The 23,608-nt window shown below is 39.3% G+C and overlaps 1 protein-coding gene across 2 annotated transcripts in view; it reads right to left on the reverse strand.

Moving 5' to 3' along the window:
- Positions 1-410: 410 nt before the first annotated feature.
- The window catches only part of UGT8 (UDP glycosyltransferase 8), a 71,374-nt gene continuing 48,176 nt past the window's right edge, over positions 411-23,608 (reverse strand). For both annotated transcript variants that reach the window (XM_006162791.2, XM_006162792.2), the window contains exons 3-6: positions 12,871-13,013; positions 9,011-9,087; positions 5,564-5,783; positions 411-1,737 (exon numbers count right to left, since the gene is read on the reverse strand). In XM_006162791.2, the coding sequence (XP_006162853.1) occupies positions 1,374-1,737; positions 5,564-5,783; positions 9,011-9,087; positions 12,871-13,013 (804 nt within the window). In that variant the 3' untranslated portion in view covers positions 411-1,373. The remainder of the gene's footprint in view (positions 1,738-5,563; positions 5,784-9,010; positions 9,088-12,870; positions 13,014-23,608) is intronic.

Consider the following 23,608-nt stretch of genomic DNA (forward strand, 5'->3'; position numbering starts at 1 on the left):
ATAAACTTATAGTTGCCAACGGGTGAGACAGCAGGGAGGCCTTGATACTACGATGTGTGTGACTTGCATCCCTTTTCTCAAATGAATACTGTCACTGTTCCATGTCAGCCACTACGGGAAAAGGCTGTCGAGGCGGGAGCTGAAGAATGAGGAAGGAAGGATGAACGCATTCTCACAAACAACTGATAAAACTTTGCCATCACTTTCGTGTATCATGTAAAGTCTGATTTGCTCACAAGGTCTTGAACCTCTCCAGACAAAGCAGGTACCAATATGGAGAACTGCAAACATTCCACTTAAGGGAATGAAATGTTGGCACCTATGCGAGATAGATTGTGTGGTCCAGATGTAAGAGGCATAAAGAAGATGGTTTTGTAGAGTGAGAACTTTGGAAATAGAACACCTGAACGTTCAGAAGTTACATTTATAGAAAAGCCATGAGACAGTTACATAAACATTCAAACAATGGCCCCGTTTAAAAAAAAAAAACAAACAAACAAAAAAACAAACAAAAAAAACCACCACCAGCGGTACTCTTCAGTACTTTGCACAAACATCAGAGCTTTGTTGCTTTGTCTTCAGTAGGTATTTAACAAAATGCTGCATATTAAAATGAAATAGAAAAAAAAAACCTATAAAATTCTTCCTGAGGAAAATTACTGCAAGGGGAAAGGCAAAAGTCAAATGTGACAACCAATTTAAACATTTACTTAATTACATGGTTTTCCTCCAGAAGTGCCCACAGCCTGAACAAAAACGGAAAGCTAACATGAACAAACAAAACATACAAAAGATGGTGCCATTTAACTTTTTGCTTTCTTTCTCTGCATTCAGTTTTGAGGGAAAAGTGTTTTCCCCTGGTGCTTTTCTGAGTTCATACACATGAACTGCCAGAAGGGAACCATCTGGAGCCTCACCGTGTTTATACTTCATGTTGAATGTGCTGTACACTCAACAAATAGAACCAAGAGCCAGCTAAAAATGCTCTTCATTCAAAGGCACGCACATACACACCTACACATACACACAAACCTTATTAAGAGAAAAGAAAAACATTCCTTATCTGAGACACACACACATCAAGATTTAAAACTAAGGTCTGACGCGGTCACTTAACTGATTTAAATAATTAAGGCTTCTAAAAGGTTCAGTGCCCAAATTCTCTGCATTGGTATTCAAAGAAGATACATTTTTGCATTTTAGGTTTGTGCTTTGGACAGCCACCTTAATTCCACAGAATTTCATTAGTACGATCTGATAAGGAAGTGTTAGAATTGTTTACTGATGGTTTACTTTTAGTAGCTGTTAGACTAAATTGTAGCGATAAAAATTCAATGACTGGACAGATTTGTTCCTATCACGGGGCTGGTGGCTCATTTCACCTTCTTTTCGTGTTTGATATGGCCATTTCGTTTGTACTCGCCATTGACGATCCCATTGTGGTAATGTCCATTGACTGCGCTATGCTTATTTTTAGACCACACACTTTTGATTTTTCTGCAGATAAATTTTGTCACCCAGGACAAGAGGAAGTAAAACACGGCAGCACCAAGCAAAAGCACAATGGCAATATCCAGTAGAAAATACTGACAGAAAGAGATTTGGTGGACAGCGGCACGGAGGTGATGTGCTCCATTGTGACGAAGGATGTAGTCTATCCAATAGACAGTTCGATTGACGGGGTGGCCTGGTTGATCCTTGTGAATTTCTGAAAGCTTCTGGGCCCTCTGACGGTAGCTAAGGAGTGGGGGTAAAACAGAATCATCATGTCGAAGCATGAGCATCTGCATTTTAAAGCAATTTCCTTTTCCCCATGATCCGACCCATATGTGCCTCCTAAAGCCTTCTCAATGAATGCTTAACACCAGCAGACGTACGCTGCCATCCTTCCTGATAAGTCACTTTTTCGGCTTTTGTAAACTGCTCTCACATGACTCAAGGCTTATGGTTTTTTAGGTTTATGTGTTTCTCTGCCTTTATAAGCCTTCCTCCTCTCTGCTTAGGGGCTATGAGATTTTGGAGTGACTTGCGTTCTCCCATAGCCTCAGGCTTAATAAAGGCTTCTTTAATTTGGCTAAAACTGGATGTCCTCTTATTTTCTCACTGACTTGAACACAAGAGTGTCCATCCAAGTTTCTTATCTGATGCGCCTCTCCATTTATGAAAGACAATTCTCCAAGACTAAGTACCTAGCATGTTTGAGGTACCATGTTCAGGACTTTAAAAATAATCTGATGTGAACCCAATCGAATAAGTGGCAAACTGCTGAGGAAAACAAAACTCGAAGAGACTAAGTAACTTGATTATGATTATAAAGTTGAAATTCAGATTCAAGTTTTTCTAACTCTAAACCCTGTGCTTTTCAACACTACACTACAGGCTTTTAAATACTGTTAGTCAATGAGTCTCAGGGAATGAAGTTTGATTTTTTAAAAGAGATGGATGGAGAAAAAGACATAGAACTTATTTACCTCACTTGTTTAAAAAAAAAAGACACTGAATTTTGTCTTAAAATAACATTAATGAAGGTGTGATGATATTTTATTTATTAAACAAATATTAAAAAGGGTGGAGAAACACATTAACTATGAAGTCATATGTGGTATGTGGTATATATGTCCAAGTATCTATGCATGTACACATGTATAAAGAAAGCGCCCTCTTAACGTTTAATTAAAAAAAAAATTGGGACCAGCAGATGGCATAATGGTTATGTCACTGGACTCCCTTGTAGTCCATCATGGTTCAAGTCCTGGACCTGGTGACTTAAACTCATGTCGGGCACGTGTATGTCCGTGCCCAGAATCCCAAGGCGAGAATGGAAGAGACAGGATTGTAGTGTGGCCATGCCCAAAGTGATTTCTCACTTCTGTCTCTCTGTCTCTCTGGCCAGAGCACAAGCTCTAAAGCAAAAATCTCTCTCTAAAATAAATAAAGGGAGTAATCACAAAGAGTGATAAAATATAAGGTAAGTATTTTATATTATTTTTAAAATATGCAACTGCAAACTTGTGTGTCAGTCTCTGACATCTAGTCACTGCCTATTTAGGCATGGACACCTGATTAGAGTTACGTTGTTTAAACATAAATTCTACCTGGAGAGATTACAAAACATATGATGGAAAATATGGCTCTCGAACTGTACCTTCTAGAGGAATAAAAGCTTAGAGATGTGTGAAGATTTGATGGGACCAAGAAATAGTTGGAACTAAGTCAGAAAGGGTGAAGAGCAAGAATACAACCAAAACCAAATACTTCTGGAACAAGTGTGTATTAAGAGAGATGTTTAGTTAGAAACTATTAGGTTGTTAAAAAAGTCATGACATTTTTTTCATGTTTCTCTATGCAAAAATGCACTGTGACTTTTCCGATGGCCCAAAAGATTGGTAGATGACAAGTCTGGCTCTTGGCTGTTCTGGATGAGAACACATGCACCTTAGTTCTTAGAACCAAGGAGCCATTAGGTCAGAGAGAGACAGACTGTTAATCCAGAAAGGAAGACACTGATGATGGGGATAAGGTCATTTCAAAGACTGCACTAATGGCCAAAGAGAAAATGTCAGAAATGGTGGTGGAATTAGACAGAGTGGGAAATGGTGTAGAAGAGTAGGCAGGCTTTGGTGAGATAAGTGGTTAAATATCAAGGGAAAAGGAGCAGTCAGACGTAACCTCAATAGTTCTACAACATCGTGACAAACATGGTAGAAGCTATTAGTAGGACACAGAAACACAGCGCAGGGCATGCTGGGGAAATGGTCACAGGCAGGGACGTATGAAAGGAAAGGTCCAGAAAGCAGCTGGAGATGTGAGGTGGAGCTTTAGGACTGCAGTGCCTGATGAAAAGTGAGGACATGAGATGTGTATATGAAGAGTCCCCCAAAAGCTCATGCAAAGTGCATATCGAGAAAAACCTAGGCCTGAATTTCCAAAATTTTTGCACCAAAATAAACTCATACTTTAGTTCCATCATCTTTTATAATCTTTTGGGTGCATGTGCTCACTGGAGAGACAGAAACAGAAGCAAGAAAATTAAAAAATCACCCCACCACAGTCCCTTCCCCTCCATTCTCCTCTTGGGATCTTGGCCATGCGTGCACACTTGCCCAGTGTGAGCTTTAAGCAGCCAGATTCAGGACTGGAACTGCAGTCGACTATGTGGGAGTTCAGTGATGGAACCAGTATGCCATCTGCTGGTCCCAATTTTCACAATTTTTTTGAAGTCCTTACATACTGTTCTAAGTGCCAAAGTTGTAATCAAGATACTTGATCCTATAAGGAGCTGGAACAAGAGGGCTGTCTCTGACCCCATGTATTAAAGGCAGCATAATGAACCTCAGTTGACAATATTTTCTATACAAGCTGCTATCCTTTTACATAAAATAACTTTTCTGGCTGTTGGTTGTTCCTTAGAGTAGGACAGTGTTTCACAATCCAGTGGTAAGTCATATTCTCTAGATATAAAGAGAAAAGGCTTACACACTTCACATCCATAATACCATTTGAAATGCAAGAGAAGTTAAACGTGTCTACAAATGGGGAAAGCTGCTGTTTTGTTTGAAGACGATGCAGGTCAGCTCTCCACCTTTGATACTCATTTGTGAACTGGGTTAACTGAGAACCATCAAGAACTGAAAAGTGGGTTGACTCCATAGTGCCACAGTCAGGCACTGTACATTGGGAGCCAAATCCTACGTGGGCAACTAAAGTCAGAATCCCAGTTGGGTGGCTTGAATGACATCATTGTGTGTGTGTGTGTGTGTGTGTGTGTGTGTGTGTGTGTGTCTAAGATCATGATGGGCTGGAGAATGGAGGAGAAGGGATTCTGGACTGACCATGGAGGTGTTTTTTCTCTCTCTCTCTCTCTGAGTGCACATAACCTATAACAATAAAAGAGAGGGGGGGGAAAAAGAACTTAAAAAATAATGAAATAAAGATTCTGATTCACCATTCACTTGAAAACAATCCAAAGCATTGTAGCAATACCCAATTCCTGGGAAACCCAGTAGTACCCGGTTTACCAGGCAGTGCAAAGAGCATAGGCTTGGGAATCAGACACCTCTGGTTTCAAATTTCTATTGGAATAGCTGTGCAACTTTGGGAAAATTACTTAAGCTTCTGAATTTCAAGTGCTTCATCTCTATAATGTGGATAATGAAACCTGAGATATGGCTGTTATGAGTGTCAAAATGAAATGAAGGACACATTTGTCACACTGTAGGAACCTGATGACCATTCTCATTGCATTTTCTCCCTCAGTTTGGCAAATCTTGGTGGACTATTACTCAGGGTCATTAAATAGATGGCCAAATGATGGCTATGTTTGTTTACTATTATTATTCTTATTTAGAGAGAAATTTTTACTATAGGGCGGGCATGCTTGCCTGTGCTGGTCCCACTGTGTCATTTTCTAAATTATGGAAGACAAGCACAAGGGAGTTGCACGGAATTTAAAGGATATTTCTATAACTGGGTTTTGGACATTTTATTGGCATTAATAAATTGCTCCTGACAAGATGTCACAGCATGTGGATTTCATCTGCTTTTATATTCACGGAGATCTCACCTGGGATTATTGATGACACTCATCAGTGCTTCATACAGTTCTCCCTCGGTCACTGTCTTCCACTCCAGCAGGATCCCCATGCCTTTCGCCTGAACCCGGGTCATGGTATCATAGTGATCTCCGAAGAGTGGAATTCCCACTACAGGCACCCCATGGTACATCGTTTCAAAAATGCTATTCAAACCACCATGGCTCAAGAAGGCTTTAATATTTGAATGCCCTAAAAAGGAATAAAAACAGAAAACTTACAACATTACTACTCCAGAGAAGAGATTAAGAAATTCCCAGGCATTTCTTAGAGGTTGACATGAGAGTAAATATAACATTTCAGACATAGCATTTTTTTAAAAGATATTTTTGCTATAGAGTACCTACACTCATTGGAGAGAGAGAAAGAGAGACAGAGAGACAGAAAGCAAAATATCATCCTCCTCAAAGGGGATGACCACAACTAAATCCCTTCTTACCCATTCTCCTCTAGGGATTTTGGATATGCACACACATGCAGGTGGCGTGGTTTCAAGCCACCAGGGCCAAGACTTGAACTGAGGTTGGCCATGTGGGAGTCTAGTACCTTAACCACTACACCATAGGCTGGCCTCTAGATATTGGATATTTAAAAGGATAATTTAACTGATGCCTATTCTACATCAATTAAAATGTTTGTAATATGCATAATTATCCGATCTGTCTCTATCGATTACAAACCATTTAAGGTGGTTGAAATGTAGAGCTTTCAACCGTACATTATGACTTACTTTCAAACATATCCTGTAACAAGCAACATGGATTTAAGTGGCCAATAATTAATAGAAAACCCATGAAAGCAAATATATATATATATATACACACACATATATGCCAAACCATACCAACGTGCAACCACATAGACATCCACTCTCTGGCTACTCAAGCATTTATCTTTGTTAAAGTCAAACATACTTTGTTAAATTAAAAAAAAAAAGTGAAAATATAAGGCTGGGTTCCAGAAGTCCATGAAAATCTTCAGTGCTTATTCAAGAAGGGACACTGTACAGAAATCACCATTAATATTCAAGGACTAGAAGAACCCATGTTTCACAGTTTTAGGGTTTAATTCAGACAAAGCATCGTGTGACACTAGTTGTCCTGGCAATAAAAGAGAGCATCTGTCAAAATTACTTGAAGCATTTCAAGACTCAGATCTGTGCCATGGTGGTACACATAGCTACAGTGACACACAGATGGCACCACTGTGTGGAGGCTGGAAGTCACGGGGGAGGCACAGGTTGATTCCTGGGCCAATGTGCCTGCAATCCTAACTAACTGGGAAGCTGGGGCAGGTGGAGCTGACACAGTGAGGACCTGTCAGAAATACCTGTCTCTGTTTCCCTTTCCCTCTCTTTCTCCATGAAAGAAAACAACAACAACAACAACAAAAATTAATACAAGTTTGTTCTCCTAGTAGACAGCCTACATTTCATAAATAGGAACCGGGGCCAGCAGGTGGCATCGTGGTTAAGGACGCTGGACTCCCACATGGTTGACCATAGTTCGAGTCCTATACCTGGCAGCTTGCTTTCTCACTTTCCCTCTTTCTCACTCTGTCCCTCTCTGGTCAAATTAAAAATAAACAAAATATAAAATAAAGTTAAATAAAAATAATTCTTTAATAAAAATAAATAGGAACTAAATATGTAAGTATAAGAAAAATAAACTCTGCACTTAAGAAATGTGTTATTGGCCAGAAAGGAAGTACAGCTGGCAGAAACACCCATGTTTTAGAGATGCACAGGTACATCACTGACTGCATGGGGACCATGGTCTTCCTCAGGCTCCGGGAACTCTCCCACCCCCAAGTCTAGGGGGGCGTGGTCAAGTCAAGCCCTTACCCACAAGCATCATCTTAGCATCTCAGGCCTGATTGAAGGATCTACATTAGAAGTACATTTCAAACTTTCTTTTTAACAGCAGAACTCTTTCTTTGAACAAAATTATTTGTTGATGATCATACGTATGGTAATATTTTAACTGAACCAATATATAGTATATTCAGGATGGGAAAATTCATTTGGTATGTGGTAATAATACACAGTGATTGAATGTAAAATAAAATACATAAGAGAGAATAAAAAGTTAAAACAACAACAAAATACTACCAAGTCCAGCACTGCAAAAATGAAGCAGGGCAGGTGGGTATGAGTATGACTGTGTGTGTAGGGAGAGGGTAGTGTGGAATGAGGGGACGACATGACATTGATCTAGATCCTACTTCTCGTCCTGGAGGAAATCTGATCATAATATGAAAACATTAGAGGAGCCACAGAAGTCATGCCTAGAGTTAAAAAGATACTAATCTTGGAAAAGCCGGCAAGCTCACGAGGAACCCAGAGGAGCTTTGCACTTGAGAAGGTTGTTCAAGTGTGAACCAGAATAGGTATATCTTGTTGCAGAGCCTCAAAATAAGGGAAACAAAGCAAACAAATGATAAAAGTTGAGAGGTTCCTATATAAAAGCCTGTTGTACTGAGAGAGCTGGAGATTGATTTAGGTTCAAATATAATTAAAAGCATATAGTAAACCCCCCCCTTTTTTTTTTGAGTTGAGGATCAGAATCCCAAGAAATAAATAAGTGGAGAAAAATAAAGTGCATCAAAAATGCATTCTAATAAATAAATAAATAAATAAATAAATTAATTAATTAATTAATTAAATTAAAATGCCTGGTGACTTACAAGGAAACTGAGGCACATAATTCAATTAAAATTACAATAAATAGCTTGGCTGGAGCGCTACTGTCAGCGAAGCCCCTTTGTGCGATACTGGAGCCTTATCGGAAGTCCCTGGGTTTGATTGCCATCGACCTCAACATACCAGGGGCCTGTGGACTTGCCCATGATCCTGGCTGGCTGGAAGGCAGGGGAAAAGAAATAATGCTGTGAGAGGACCTGGCCAGGAGTCAGTCTCTCTCTCTCTCAAACAAGTAAAAAGAAAAAAAATGACCATACTTCTACTGTATCTTTGGCTTTCTGCTTCTCTTTGGTTACAGTCAAATAAATAACTTCTAATTTCCTTGGGTTCTCAGATGCATCTGTAATAAGACTCTAACACAAATCTACATTTCCATGATCCTAATTGTATTACTCTTATCTAATTAGCCTAGCCAGGTGTAACTTTCTTCACTGTTAACGTATATAGTTTAGTAAGTATTTTTCCAGATAGTTAAAACTGATGTCGGTTTAAGAGTTCTAATTTATCTGCCCAAATGATTACACTTTCTAATTTTTTCTCAACAAATAAAAATATGTGAAATGTTAGCTAAAACATAAGACTTGAGAGAGTGGATAAAAGTATAATGACTCTATTATAAATTACACACATATTGTACGAACCACTCAAGTAGAAAAGTCACGTTTTTATATAATTAAAATGTAACAGCCAGTTAAGTACCCACATGTCACTGACTTACCGAGCAGATCATTCTGTGGTAACCATTCTATGAGTTTAGTGTTGTTTCCTAGGTTCTTTGGTTTGGGTCCAGAAAACCTAAAATATATACCAGAAAATGAATCGTTCAAAAAAACAAATCTTACTCATGGTATGGACTCTCTGGTTAAATGATTAGATTTGAAATAAACGTTACATATTCTTTTGTTGATAGTCTTTTTTTTTTTTTTTCTGGTGACCCTGTTTTAGTTGTCCTTCCCCCACCAGACCCCCCAGGAGAACCACAGATAAACAGTATGCAGTACAATAAAAGATAAAACCAATTTAAAGACTGCGATGCCATATGCTACATTTGCCCTAATTGTATTCCTGCTTTTTGAGATGGGGAAGAGCTCATTCAGTAAAAACATCCAGTAAAAACAAACTATGTCTTAGCAGGTACAACTTTTTCAACTACAATAATGATGTACTTTAATTACTTTCTTGTATACAAGTCTCACATCACAGGTTTTGTTTTCAAAAAATAAACACAGTTAAGACTTCTAGGAGCATTTTATAATGAAGTATTTCCTCGTTTTTCTTTCTAAATAGATCAAGCACCTCCAAAACACAAGTTCCTATACCCAGTGAACACTTTACTTAAAATGAACACTTAAGGAAATTAAGTACGTGGACAGCCTTAGGATGAGCCAACATCATATATTCAGCTAGGTAGGAAACAAACCATAGCGCCAAAAGGAAAAAGTGTATTTGCAAATATTTTTTAAATGAAGTTAACTTTTATAATTGAATACAGAATATATATTGCTCTGCTAAAGTAAATGTGATATATTAACACTTCACTATTAAGAATGCACACGAGGACATTTATAAACGGTGAATGAGTCATATTTAAGGATAACTTACTACAATAAACATTGGCTAAATAGAAGTGCATATTATGAAGCTCTAGGGTGGTCTATGTTTTGCCACATGCTTGTTACCTTGAGGTAGAGAACACATGCATACCAAATTTGGCATTTATTTTCACTTGCTGCTGGTATCATATTCTTGAGAACAAACCATGTTGTAGTAACAACAAAAGTGCATTCAATTTCTTTTTAATCACAAAACTTTCATTGATTGAGGGATATGTAGGAAATGAGGTGCTTCTATAAAGATCTACAGGGTTAGCAGGTGTCATGGTTATGTTGGATCTCTCATGGCCAATTGCATAGTTCCAGTCCAGGAACTGTCAGCTTGGAAAACATGCCAGGTACATGTGCATGCATGCCCAAAATCCTGAGAGAAGAATGGACGACAAGGAATTGCAGCATAGCCATCCCCTCTTGGGATGATTTCTCAAACTCTGTTTCTTTCTTTCTCTCTGCTGTGACTGTATGTGCCGGAAAGAAAAAAAAAAAAAAGATCTGCATTCCATAGGCTACTTTCAGCTATACACAGGGATGGGAAAAAGAAAGAAACCAAATAAATTTATATCAGAAGTCATTCTCATCAATGCCCAGAAGCTTTTACATGAAGGGGCAGGGAGGGCACCACTGAACAGTCCATAGCCCTAATCCTTGGCACTCATGCCCTAAGGAAAGGCACAAGAATTAGAAGTAGAAAAGATTCTTCTTTGGTTTGACCCCCAGAGATAGGAGTTCTGCAGAGAAAGGTCATAATTAGACTTTTACCTGCTTGATTTTCTTCTTTTGAATTTTTTTTCCCTTAGGGCAAGTGCTCTCACCAGAGAGAGACACACACACAGACACAGTGAGAGGAAAAGATAAATCACCCTCCCACCCCCCTCCCAGGATGATTTCTACAATCTCTTCCCCTCCATTTCCCTCCTGGGATCTTGGGCATGTATGCACACATGTCTGGTCTGATCTTTCAACCAGAGTCTGGGACTCGAACTGTAGTTGGCCATGTGGGAGTCCAACAACATAACTACTAAACCCTTTGCTAGTCCCTCCTGCTTAATCTTTAAAGGATAAACCATAAAGGTTCTTAACAACTAAAAGAATGAGAAAAAGTCTGAACTGTGCAAACACACGGTGTATTAAGCAAAGCCTAAGAGGGTGCTTTCTACGGTACGCCTAATAGAGGAAACCCAACAGAATTAAATCTAGAAGGGAAAGTCCCAAACGGTTAGAATATAATATAGCAGTCCTCCCTTATCTGCAAAGGATACGTCCCAAGACTCCTTAGTGTATGCCTAAAACCATGGATAGTTCCAAGCTGTAGATAGATAATGTTATTCATCTGATGCCGAGATGCCTCCTAAGTGACTAACTGAGGAAATGGGTTGGACGGGAGTGGGGTCAGGGGTCCTACCATATGTGTCCGTCTCATACCTCAGCCAGAAGTGGGAGTAAATCCTTATACAGTGGCTAAAAAGGGAAAACCCACATCACTCAGAGTCTACTTCTAATGGCTCGGGAGATACTCTCCCCTAATCGTGGTAAAAGCTGTGTGGCTAGGCAGGCTCCAGGGTGCAGTGGCCCTGCACTGCTCCAGAGAAGGTGGATCCCACATGGCAAGCATGGGTCAAATCTCTGTCCCAGTGACCCTGAAACACACTCAGCACATACACAGGTGCCCAGGATCTGACTGGCTGGAGGACTGGAGAACGACTGCAGCACCGGCAGACCCCATGAGGGGTGCTTCTCTTTCTCTCACTCTCATGTGTGCGTGCGTGTGCTCCATCACTAATTTAAAAAGAAAAGAAACAATGGGGCTGATGTTGCTCACTACGGTATCCCCAGAGCCTAATAGTGGCAGCAGTTCCTAAATCAATACAAACTAAATAACACCTGCAAGTCTCATTTTAAATGGTTGGAAATTCCAAAGACAGACACATGTTGGCCATGCCTCCTAAAAGAACCTGAGATCAGTCTATGGGTCTGCTTTAGGGTTAACTAGTTAAGTTATTGTATTGTTCTAGAGGTTTTTGCCTTAGGGCATGTGTGCTCCCCAGACAGAGAGACAGACAAAGTGAGAGAGAAAGTGAGAAGTCCCTGGAGCGGAGAGGGAGTGGCCATACCACAATCCCTTCTCCTCCATTCTCCTCCCGGGATCTTGGACACCTATGCATACACTCCTGGAACGATTTTTAAGTTTCTGGGACTCATATTGTGGTTGACCATGTGGGATTCCAGAAACATAACCACTACATCATCTGCTGGTCCCAAGTTATTTTATTTTTAAAGACCTGGTCTCTTGAGTAAAAGAAAAGAAGCATTTGTAAAAAAGACAATGCAGGAGTCCAAAAGAATCCAGGAAATATTTAATTCACCCATAGTTCTCTACTTCATTCCAAACTGCTTTGAAGGGGTATCTAGAAAGGCATGCGATAACAATTGAATATTTTAAAATGAAATTAATACTAGAAGAGTAACAAAGGTAGAAAAAAATCCAACAAACAAGAATATACTATTCCAAATTTTTTCTTTCTTTTTCAATCTGTGGAATGGCACATGCATTCGCCAGAGAGAGAGAGACAGACAGAATGAGAGAGATGAAAAGTGAGAAAGCAGCCCACAGGGCATGGTCATGCAGCAATCCTTTCTCCTCCTTCTCCCCTCTGTCCTGGTTTCTGGTCATGCATGCACATACACTTGAACCATGCACTCAGCCCTGAGAGATGCAGCCACCTTAACTGCCAGCCTATAGGTTGGACGTCATACCTTTGTTCTGTACTGTAGACCAGCGGTCTCTTTATCCATCATAGAACCTTACGAATTAAATCCTAGACGTCAATCCACTAAGAAACAAAATAGAAAGTCACAGCTGTCCTGCCAATCTTGCCAAGTTGTCAGCATGCTGTGCTGTCCTGGGATCTAAGGGGATACTGAAAATCAACTGTAAAGAAATGACCTGTAGTATTTATTACCTTACCTCCAGATCACTTTCTGAGGCAATCTCCCCAGAGCTCCTGCCAGTTTGTTAGCAATGTCTTCTGACAGATACTTGACACCAGCTCCAAAAGATACCAGGACAAAGCCATGTTCATTAGCACCATTTACCCACCTTTGGAGATCCTGTAAACCAAACCGGCAGTTAATTGGATGAAGACCAATATAGTTCATAGTTAGTGTCACCAACAGCCCCCTTGTAAAAATGCTTTAGGTAGTTTTCTTAAACAACTAGAAAGTGAAGAGTAGAACCTAGCCTAGGAATAAAGTTCATGGGAAACCAAACTATAGTTTTGGAAGTCACATGGTTGACTGTGGGTTCGAATCCCCAGGTCAGCTTGCAAACATAAACAAGTGTGTGCATGGGCACCCATGATTCTGAGGAGCTGGAGGGTTGGGTTTCAAGATCCTTTGTAGGGGGTCCTCGCTCCCCAAAATATGCACATACATGCTCTCTATCGTAAATAAAACTAAATAAACTTAAACAAATAAAAGACGAATATATGCTATTTCCCACTAAGTAACTGTTTTTGTTTTAAAATATTTCATCTGATAATGCTAACTGAAATGAGATAAATGCTTTATTTGGTAAGATCTTTATAAGTAACAACCAGAGAGGCCAGTAGCTAATGGTTTAAAAATTCAGATACAGAAAAAAAAAAGTAACTGAAACTGATACATAGAGATAAATTTATTTGCAGATACGAGTGAAAGATGTGGATAGAACATATAACAAATCGATCATCCTACCAAAAATTTGCAAATGTGTTTCTGACAAATCTTTGCCAGAATAGTCCATTTTATTTTTTCAAATATTTTATTTAACTTTATATTTTTATTTATTTATTATTTTTATTTTGACCAGAGAGGGACAGAGAGAGAGAGAGGAAGTGAGAAAGCAAGCCACCAGGACCAGGACTCAAACTATGGTTAGCCATGTGGTAGTCCAGCACCCTTAAGCAATACACCACCTGCTGGCCCCACGAATGGTTGATCTGCACAGGAGATGAAAGCTCGTGTTGAAAGATAATCCGCTGTATTTTATTCTACAGGCACAAGCTTATTTTTCCCTTTGAATAAATCTTTGCTAAGGACACCAAGTTTCAGTTTCTCACATGAAAACTAATAGTGCCATGGCACTTTGAGAGACACGTAATTCTACCATGAGGACAACAAATGTGTGTCCACTGAGGGTAGCTGTGCCACAGCGCAGTGACAACAGGGGCCTGGCCCTTTCTGTATTAACAATGTGCAGGGTAGCTGCCATGGTGACTTCTCACAGGCCCTGCAGGTCTCTGGCTCAGGACAAGTGAGTGGTTGGAATGGTGTCACTCGGTTTGGGCATGTCCACTGTGAGCCTCCTCTGGTCTGCAGCTGAGGAGACTGTTCAGTACGCTCCACACAGCGCCATCACCACGGCGCTGGATGATTTAAGTGGAATGTGGGCATAAGATCTCGTTCCCTGTTTCTTCCCCTCCTCTCATTCTCCACGTGTGATGTAGTGAGATTTGCATGAACTGGCTCTATCACAATCACTGAGTGTGGAATGGGGAACCACATTTTATGCTCCATATGAATTAGTAAATAGTGTCACTACACAACCAAGAGTGACGTCGAAAAGAGGATACGTCTTTCTAGCTGTTGAGTGAAATGGCTGTCTTTATGAGGTGGGAAAGAATCCTTACCAACACATCTTATCATCCAGTAAACTCTGTTTACTTATAAACAGATAAAAGGGCCAGCAGGTGGCAGGGAGGTTAACGTGCTGGATCCCATGTGGCCGACTGGATAGTCTGAGTCCTGAAACCAGCAGCTTGAAAACCACGCTTGGCACGATTTTTGTGTGTGGGGCCCAAATCCGAAGAGGTGAATGGAGGAGAGGGACTGCAGCATGTGGTCACCCCCACAAGGGTGATTTCTCACTTTCCCTCTTTCTCTCTCTGTCTCTTTCTCTCTGGTGAGCACATATGCCCTATAGCAAAAACAAAACAAAACAAAATAATAAAAACCAAAAGGAATAGAGGCTTTTATTGACTCCAAATTAAACTGTTTTTAAAATATTTACTTAATTTTATTTATTATTATTATTATTATTTTTAATTTGCTATAGGACATGCACGTTTTTGAGAGAGAGAGAGAAAGAGAGAGAGAGAGAAAACAAGCCACCTAGCTAGTCTGGGACTTGAACCATGATCAGCCATGTGGGAATCAAATAACCTTAACCACCATGCCACCTGCTGGTCCCCAGGTTAAAACTTTTAACTTGGGATCTCTGTCTCTGGGGAAGTATATGAACCCCATGGCAAAATTCTAAAACAAAAACAACAAAATTTTTAAATTTATAGTCTGCAACATTTACCAAGAATATTACATGTGCTAAAAATTTAATGGTATTATCTGTGAATGCAAAGTTAAAAACAAGAACAAGCCAATTTGCCATTTTAATTTTATGTACAGTTTTAAGCCAGATGTAGTGAAGATGAATACAAATGCTGCACAGTAGAATGATTTAAACACATATGGTATATCATCCCACAGTTTGTCTTCAAATAATTGATCATCTACTACCTAGTTATCTAAAGATGTTGAACCTTACAAAAAGTTTGCATCAGATATACTAGGTCTCTTGATAATAACATTATTTAAATTTTGTTTCAAAAGGACATAAAAGTTCTCTGAGTTTTTAAAAATTATTCACTTTTTATTAGTATCATTTTATATATGAAAGAGCTGAAGAGATGAAGGGGTGTTTGAGTATAACTGACTTTATGGAATAAATACTTTTTAAGTTGTTTCTTCTTTGTTTTGCATGATATAAAATGACATCTATAAACCTATCTTTCCAGCATTTTCCTAACACATTTATTAATCATAGCAATAACATCTTTAAGTAAATACATAGCTTTTACTGAGGTGCAGGAGTATAGAAAACTACCTTCACCATAGTTTCCTTGAGGAAAAGTGCTCAGTATTTTTAGAAACTAATATATTAAGCTTAGAAGAGGCAGAGGGCCCAGGTGATATCAAATGTTCCATTTTCTTGAGTGGAAGTAGAAGAACACAGGTGACAGGCTGGAGAGGACACTGGGAGCAGGGAGGCCACCTGGCTGCTTCTGGATGTGACCCTGCCAACAGCATTTCTAATCTTCAGCCTACTTCACAAGATGGGTGGTGTGGTGGATGGTCCAAGAGAACAATGAAGGGGTAAGGTTTTGAATTGGCTGACAAGGGTGACAGGGGGAATGAACACAGGAACCAGAAGATGAAGAGACCTTAAATGCACTGGACTCAGGCTAAGATTTTATAATCTGAACTTCTTGAAAAGCATGCCTACATTTCCAATGGGCTGGAAGACTCTGAGATCAGCTCTCCTGCATAATGAGGGGATTGTAGTTCTCCCCATCACCCCAATTCTCTCCAGGTGTGGCTGTCCAGTGGAGCCAGGAAATGGAGTGGGCAATACAAGAGTTCAACTGGGCAAGCAGCTTCTCCAACATTATGACATTCCAATAATTTTAGGTATTATTTTGATGTGACGAGTGTTGAGAAATGAAAGATGGTGAAACAATAGTAAAAGAAAGAGTGAAAGCAATATCTGTAGACTTTTAGAGAGAACAATCAGTGGGCAATTCTCTTTATATATTTAGTCCTTGCCCCCAGACACTTCCTATTTACTCTGTAAAACAATTTGATTCCAGAAATATGTATGTGACTTTTACAAAATAACTCCTTCAAAACCAATGGAGAGTAACTAATGAAAGTCTGGATGGTGCAGATAAACCTCTAATCTCACTGGGCTTGATTCTGAGGACATCAGACCTCTGGAGAGATCCTTGACAGGTCTGGGTCTGGGGACAGATCAGATCCGTTCTGTTGGTAGCCTGTGACCCAATCTACTTCTTTCTCTCCTCCTCAAATAAGCGTCTTTAGAGAGGTTAGTGCAGTTAAGAAAGCAGTATCGGTGCAGGGGTATAACACGACACAAGGCTGACCCTTGTGGGATGGTTTCTGGTTCGTGTCTGGAGACCTCCCTAAAAATGTCAGGCACTGTGCATACCATGATCTGTGGTTGGCTGAAACTGGGAGTGGACCATGGCACTGGGCCCAGGTTGGGGTGCTCTTTCCCCTTTTCTTTCTGCCTTTCTCACTTATAGAAGAAAAATTAAATACCACAACACCCCCCCAAAAAAAAAAAAAAAAAACAGGAAGAAAGGAAGAATCCAGTAACAGTGCATCTTTTGTCAGTCCCATTCATTCTGCGGCAAAGAATGCCTGGACTGTGAGAGAATCTGAAACAGAAGATGATGCTGGGTGCTGAGCCTCCTCTTTTGTGCCCAACTCCAGCATCAGTAAACCTCCTTTCCCATTTTTTCCCCTATAAAAAAAAAAATTAAAACCCCAAACCCCCCCCCAAAAAAAAAAAAAAAAACAGGAAGAAAGGAAGAATCCAGTAACAGTGCATCTTTTGTCAGTCCCATTCATTCTGCGGCAAAGAATGCCTGGACTGTGAGAGAATCTGAAACAGAAGATGATGCTGGGTGCTGAGCCTCCTCTTTTGTGCCCAACTCCAGCATCAGTAAACCTCCTTTCCCATTTCTCATGTGTCTGATTCAAGAATGTTCTTGGTGAGGTGAGTTACCAAGAATTGAAATAGTCATTCTGCAAAATCTAGTAGTAAAATAATAAAGATTTTGATACATTTTAAAACACATCTTGGGATATCAAACATGATTTCTGACTACTGGTAAGATATTTAACCAGAATTTATTTAAAAACACAATACTACTGAAAATATAAAAGCAAAATGTACCAATCATTGCTTTTCTTGATGTGTTTGGAGAGCTTTACTTCAAACTGCAAGACCATGATTTTCTGAGTGGTCTTAATCAAGTCACCTACTTTCTCAAAAGCCAGATTTCTAATCTCTGACAATGCTGATAGTACTTCACAGGACATTGTGAAGATTCACTGAGATCTAATACATAAAAAAAATGCTTCATTAACTAAAAATTATCTTTTACCACCCTCTAGCTAGGATGCCTGTTAAATAATGTACAGATGGGGGCTAGAAGGTGGTGTGATGGTTAAGATGCTGGACTCCCACATGGCTGACCATGGTTCAAGTCCTGGACTGGGTGGCTTGAGAATCATGCCAGGTGCATGTGTGTGCATGAATGCCCAAAATCCCAGGAGGAGAATGAAGAATCAGGGATTGCAGTGTGGCCACCCTGCCTGGGGATGAGTTCTCACTTTCCTTCTACTGTCTTTGTCTCTCTCTGCTGAACATACACGCTCTACGGCAAAGACTCTAAAAAAAATAATGTACAGATTATGGACTGAAATGATATGTCCACATTGAAAAAGAGAGGGAAAAAAAGAGTCATTCTTCATCAAGATATTTCTCTCAGGTTGTTTTGTTCACCATGTTTCAGCTTCTTAGGAATAAAGCTGGTTAAAACGCATAAATTAACAGTAGTACAAAAAATGTTTTATATTCAGTATCAAATCTAGTTGCCAGCTTTTCTGAAAATTCAAATGAATTCTAAGATTAGACAAAAAGAATTTCAGCTAAAACTAACCTGAAGAAGCAATAAAGAGTACCACATCGAAGTGATGTTTTTATTTTCTAAAAATGTCTCAGAAGACGCCCTTGTTAACACAGTGAACACTCAGGAGAAGGGAAGAAGGATGTATTCATTTCTCCTTAGATTCAGCAGTATCTTCTTTTCTGTCTCATAAGGCTTTTTAACTTTTGTCAATACAATTACAATGAAAAGAAGTAAGCAAAATTTGAAACCTAGGTTTGACTTTGAAGAGTTAAATGTTCGAGGTTCTTAAGACCTTCCAGAAACTGTGCATAAGCAGTTGGGATATCCCAGGGATAAGATCAAGGCAAAATTCGGATGTGCTATGAAAAAGTAGCCACTGGAGATAAACAAAACAAAATAACAACAATAAACTCAGAAATATTATTGAACAGAGATAAGACTCTCACCAGTAAAGAAAAAAGTCAGTCAAAATTATCTAAATCCTTCTTATGTTTGTTACTAAAGGAAATTAAGAATCCAGAGGTTTGGGGAGAATGGGAAAGGTTTGGGCATGCTTACTTGCAATCAAGAATGAGAACAGGAGGCGTGGAGGGGAGAGATAAAGACATCAAAGGAGGAGGCGCACATTTTCTTCGCGTATCTGAGTAGAACGTATAGATCTACAATCCTGGAACATGCTTTCCTTCATCATCTGCTGTCAGGCACAATGTCTAAAGTTCAACTTGGGAAAAACAAAATGGCTACAGCCATCAAAAAATCACTTCCCAAATAGTGTCCCAGCAAGTTAATGGGCTTGCAAGGCTGTTCATTAGTTCAATGCACATTGACTGAGTACCTGCTATGTGCCATACCTGACACTCTTCTAGCTACTAAGTCATAGCAAATGAAATGAACAAACACCCCTTTCTTCGCTGAGTTTACATTCTTCACAATGGAGCCGTACCTCTCCTTCTACCTGAGGAATTATCAGGTTCCAACACGTTATCGACTCTTCATACTCCAGTGCCGCCTGCCTTTGGAGCCTGAAATGTCTTCTTCATCCATAGTTTACTATCAAAGCCTTAACAAAGGATCCCACTTCTTTATGCTCCCCTGTGAGGCCTGCTCTCTCTCGCACAGCACATAACTCACTGTTCATAGCATTTGATTTTATATACAAGATGTGCACTCTCCTAGGTTGTGAGGTGCAGTAAGTGCTGAATACTTACATTTTAAAAATAAAATCTTGAAAGCTCATAGTAATCTGAATCTTTAAAATGTAAATCGTAGTTACACTGCTTTATTTTTCTATCCTGTTAATTGGGTAAATGACTATCTTTCCCCTAGCATTTAAGGAAGACTATTGTGTACTTTAAAATATGTCTTTTAAATTCAAGTTTAGCTATTAAATTATATGACTGATCCAAACAAAACAAAGGCAGATGCTTGGTCTACCTGTATGTCTTCCTTCTAGGAAAACAAAGGAAAAATGAAACAACCAACAACTTCTTCATGACAATCACAATGTTATGTCTCAGAGGTAAAGACATTGATGAAGAATATGTACATAGCTTCAAAATCTGATAGATCATCATGACAAAATTAGTAGCTTCACAGGGAAGAAGCCTGGTACATCACACTTTAATCAAATGATCCAGGTGGACAGAATCAATAATGGGATAAGTCCAAACTGCACTACCTGGTCAGATGCAAAAAATAGCATCTCTCCTGTAACACTCCAGCCAAGGATGTTTAACCTGAATCCAATTATGAGATTCATAAGATAAACCCAGGATGAAGAACAGCTTATAAAACAACAGGAACATAATATACAAAAGCATCAGTGTCAGAAGAGAAAAAGAAACAAACGTGAATGTTCAAGAAGAAGGTGCTAAAGACATATGGTGACTAAAAGCAGCACTTCATTCTAAACTAGATCCCTTCCCTACAAAGGACCATATTAGGGAATCCGGCCAAACTTCAATGAGGCATATAATATTCAGGTGATAGGCATGAATCCCTGTTCATTATCTTACCTCGATGCTTTATCTTGTGATTATGTAAGAAAATGTCCTTGTGTACAAAGGAATGCAAGTGTGTCGGGGTGATGAGGTAACATATAGTAAAATTACTCTGAGTTTGGTGGGGAACAACTTTTAACTGTATTTGCAAGCTTTCTGTAAATTTGATCTTGTTTAAAAAATAATGTATAGTGAGATTGTTATTTTATTAGGTTGTCAGGAAAGTCATGATGCATTTTTACATAGAAAAATCTAAAAAAAAAAAAAATACGTCATGACTTTTCTGACAACCCAATACAGAAGAGAAATGATAAAAGAAAGACAGTTTTTAATTTGACAATTTTACACAAGAAACATGGGTTTAAAAACTCAAGTTTGTGAGGTACATTAAGAATGTAAAAATTCTAGATCACCTATTGCTTATTTTAAAATTTAAAGGGTCAGTTTCAGCATTGACACATTTAATTGCAAATTACTTCTTTTTTTTTTTTGAGAGAGATTTTCACTGTAGGGCGCGTGCGCTCGCCAGACAGACAGAGAGAGACATAGAGACAGAAAGCGAGAAATCACCCCCCAGGGGAGATGGTCACGCCGCAATCCCTTCTCCTCCATTCTCCTCTCGGGATCTTGGGCACGCACGCACACGCGCCCGGCGTGAGTTTTAAGCCACCGGGTCCGGGACACAAACCGCGGTCGACTACATGGGAGTCCAGCGACATAGCCATTACGCTAACTGCTGGTTCCCGCAAATTACTTCTTAAAAACTAAATGTAGGGAATTTATGAGTAATCTATTCAGAAAAAAAAAGATATAAGAAGAGACAAACTTTTTTATTATTATTATTTTAGAGAGATTTTTGCTATAGGACACATGTGCTTGTCACAGAGACAGAGAGGGACGGAAAACAAGAAGTTTCCCCCCAGTGGGGATGGTCATGTCAGAATTCCTTTTTCATTCTCCTCTCGGGATCTTGGGCATGCACACACATGCACCTGGCATGAATTTTAAGCCACCAGGTCTGGGAATCAAACTGCAGTAGATTACATGGGAGTCCAGCAATGTAACCATTACACCATCTGCTGGTCCCAAGATACAAACTAGTATTCATATCTGAAAATCATAAATGTATAACAAAAGACATGGGAATTATACTGTGTGGCAGGTTGTATTTTCCCCCAAAGAGCGAAATGATATTTCTGGCCCCACATGTGGTTTCTCAACCTTCCCATTAGGAGAAACTGTGTATACTCTGTCTTCAAAAAATTTACAGAAAGTGTGTGTTATGACAGAATGATGTATGGCTTTTGAAAGTGTTTTTCTTGCACCAAAATAAAAATCACACTTTAATTTCATTTCCATGATCTTTTTGAAATCCCCTTACAAAATAAAAATGTGTTGTAGTTAATAGCTGTAACAAAGGTCTCAGCAACAGCCAATATTGCATCAACCCTCAAATACAGGAGAAAGAAACTAAGTCATTGAACATTGACTCTGATTTTCAACCTGTCTAAATGGTCTCTTCCAAGAAAATAAAATATTAGATAAAGCTAAGATTAAATTACACCAAAGAACCTAGTTTTAAACCCTAAACCTCTGGTTCTCATCAACACTTCAGGAAAGAAAATGTGGGACCAGCAGTTAGCATAATGGCTATGTCACTGTACTCCCACGTAGTCGACCGCAGTTCGAGTCCCAGACCTGGTGACTTAAACTCACGCCAGGCGCGTGTGCATGAATGCCCAGGATCCCGAGAGGAGAATGGAGGAGAAGGGACTGTGGTGTGGCCATCTTCCCTGGGGGGTGATTTCTCACTTTCTCTCTCTCTCTGTCTCTCTCTGTCTGTCTGGTGAGCACATGCGCCCTATAGCAAAAACCTCTCCAAAAAAAAAGAAAGAAAATGTAATATACTTAACTGGTTATTTTCCAAAACAATTATGGTGGTCACATGTCCTTTTAAAGTATACTGGTGTCACCAAGAAGAACAGAGCACGGTATCTTGATTTAGCTTGCAGACACACTCATTTCATCAATAACTAAATAGCAGTTAAGTAAATGCTTCATACACCTTTTATGTGCCAGACACTAGGTGTCAGAAATATCCAAGAACTTAGAATTCCACAGTCCAATTCAGAATCCCAGGAGGTCACTGTCTACACATTAATCCTATCTTGGTCCTTTATTCTCCCTGCATGCTGGAGAAATAAAGTCCTTGGAAATACATAGCGAAATTTTAAGAAGTGGATCTCTGTATGATTCAATCTTTAAATTATATCCCAATTTTCCTTGATTTCAGAGTTGAATTTCCAAAGGAATAGTTCAGTGAAGAACAATTAAAGTTTTATGCTAATATTTCCAAAACCAACTAGAAAGACTTTTGCAATCAGTTCAATTAAACAAAATGTCTAAAGCCCTTTGGCAACTAAAGAATATCCTCATAAACAAACAAACAAAACCCTCTTTTCTGAATATTATAACACTAATATTTGATGCTTTTAACTTACAAGCCTGTAGAAAGTAAAGCAGTAAGTACAAAACTTGGCTTGTGCCAAATTCATATTACTTCCTGGGTAACTCATTCAAATATATCCTTCCAGATCAAAGACAGCATTAGGTTGCACCTGCATCAGCACCTACTAAATGCCTTGGGAAGTATGTGTGAAGCTAGAGAAAGACAAGCATATACAATAAGATTACATCCCATGACCTTATGGATAGTTCAGTAGTTCCGGTGTTTTCATCTGATGAACACAAACAGCGTATAGCATCAAGAAGGCAGTGGAAGTCTTTGATTACTTTTTAGGGTAACTAGAAAACTAGGATCCGATCTGGCCTTTCCCCTCCATATTAGACCCCCTTTAAGTAATCCATTTTTACAGCCATTCAGGAGACGATTTCCTCCTGAACAACAAAGTCAATGGCCCAGAAGTGTATGGGCAATAGTGCACTGCTCTTGAGATAAGCAGTTGGTCATCTCAAGGGAAGCATTTGTACCCAGGGCAGAAACATGCAGAGTGATGGTAATGGTGCCTGCGAGGCTGTGTACTATTTCAGCTACTACTATGTATAAAGACAATTTAAAACCAAATCTCACCTTCCGCTGAGCTAAATAAGATCATTGGTATATAGGGTGAGTAGCTAGAAAACAACGATCCGATCTGGACTTTCCCCTCCA

Source organism: Tupaia chinensis, unplaced genomic scaffold (assembly GCF_000334495.1).
Source record: "Tupaia chinensis unplaced genomic scaffold, TupChi_1.0 Scaffold140548_1, whole genome shotgun sequence".
In the NCBI taxonomy this organism is placed as follows: domain Eukaryota; kingdom Metazoa; phylum Chordata; class Mammalia; order Scandentia; family Tupaiidae; genus Tupaia; species Tupaia belangeri.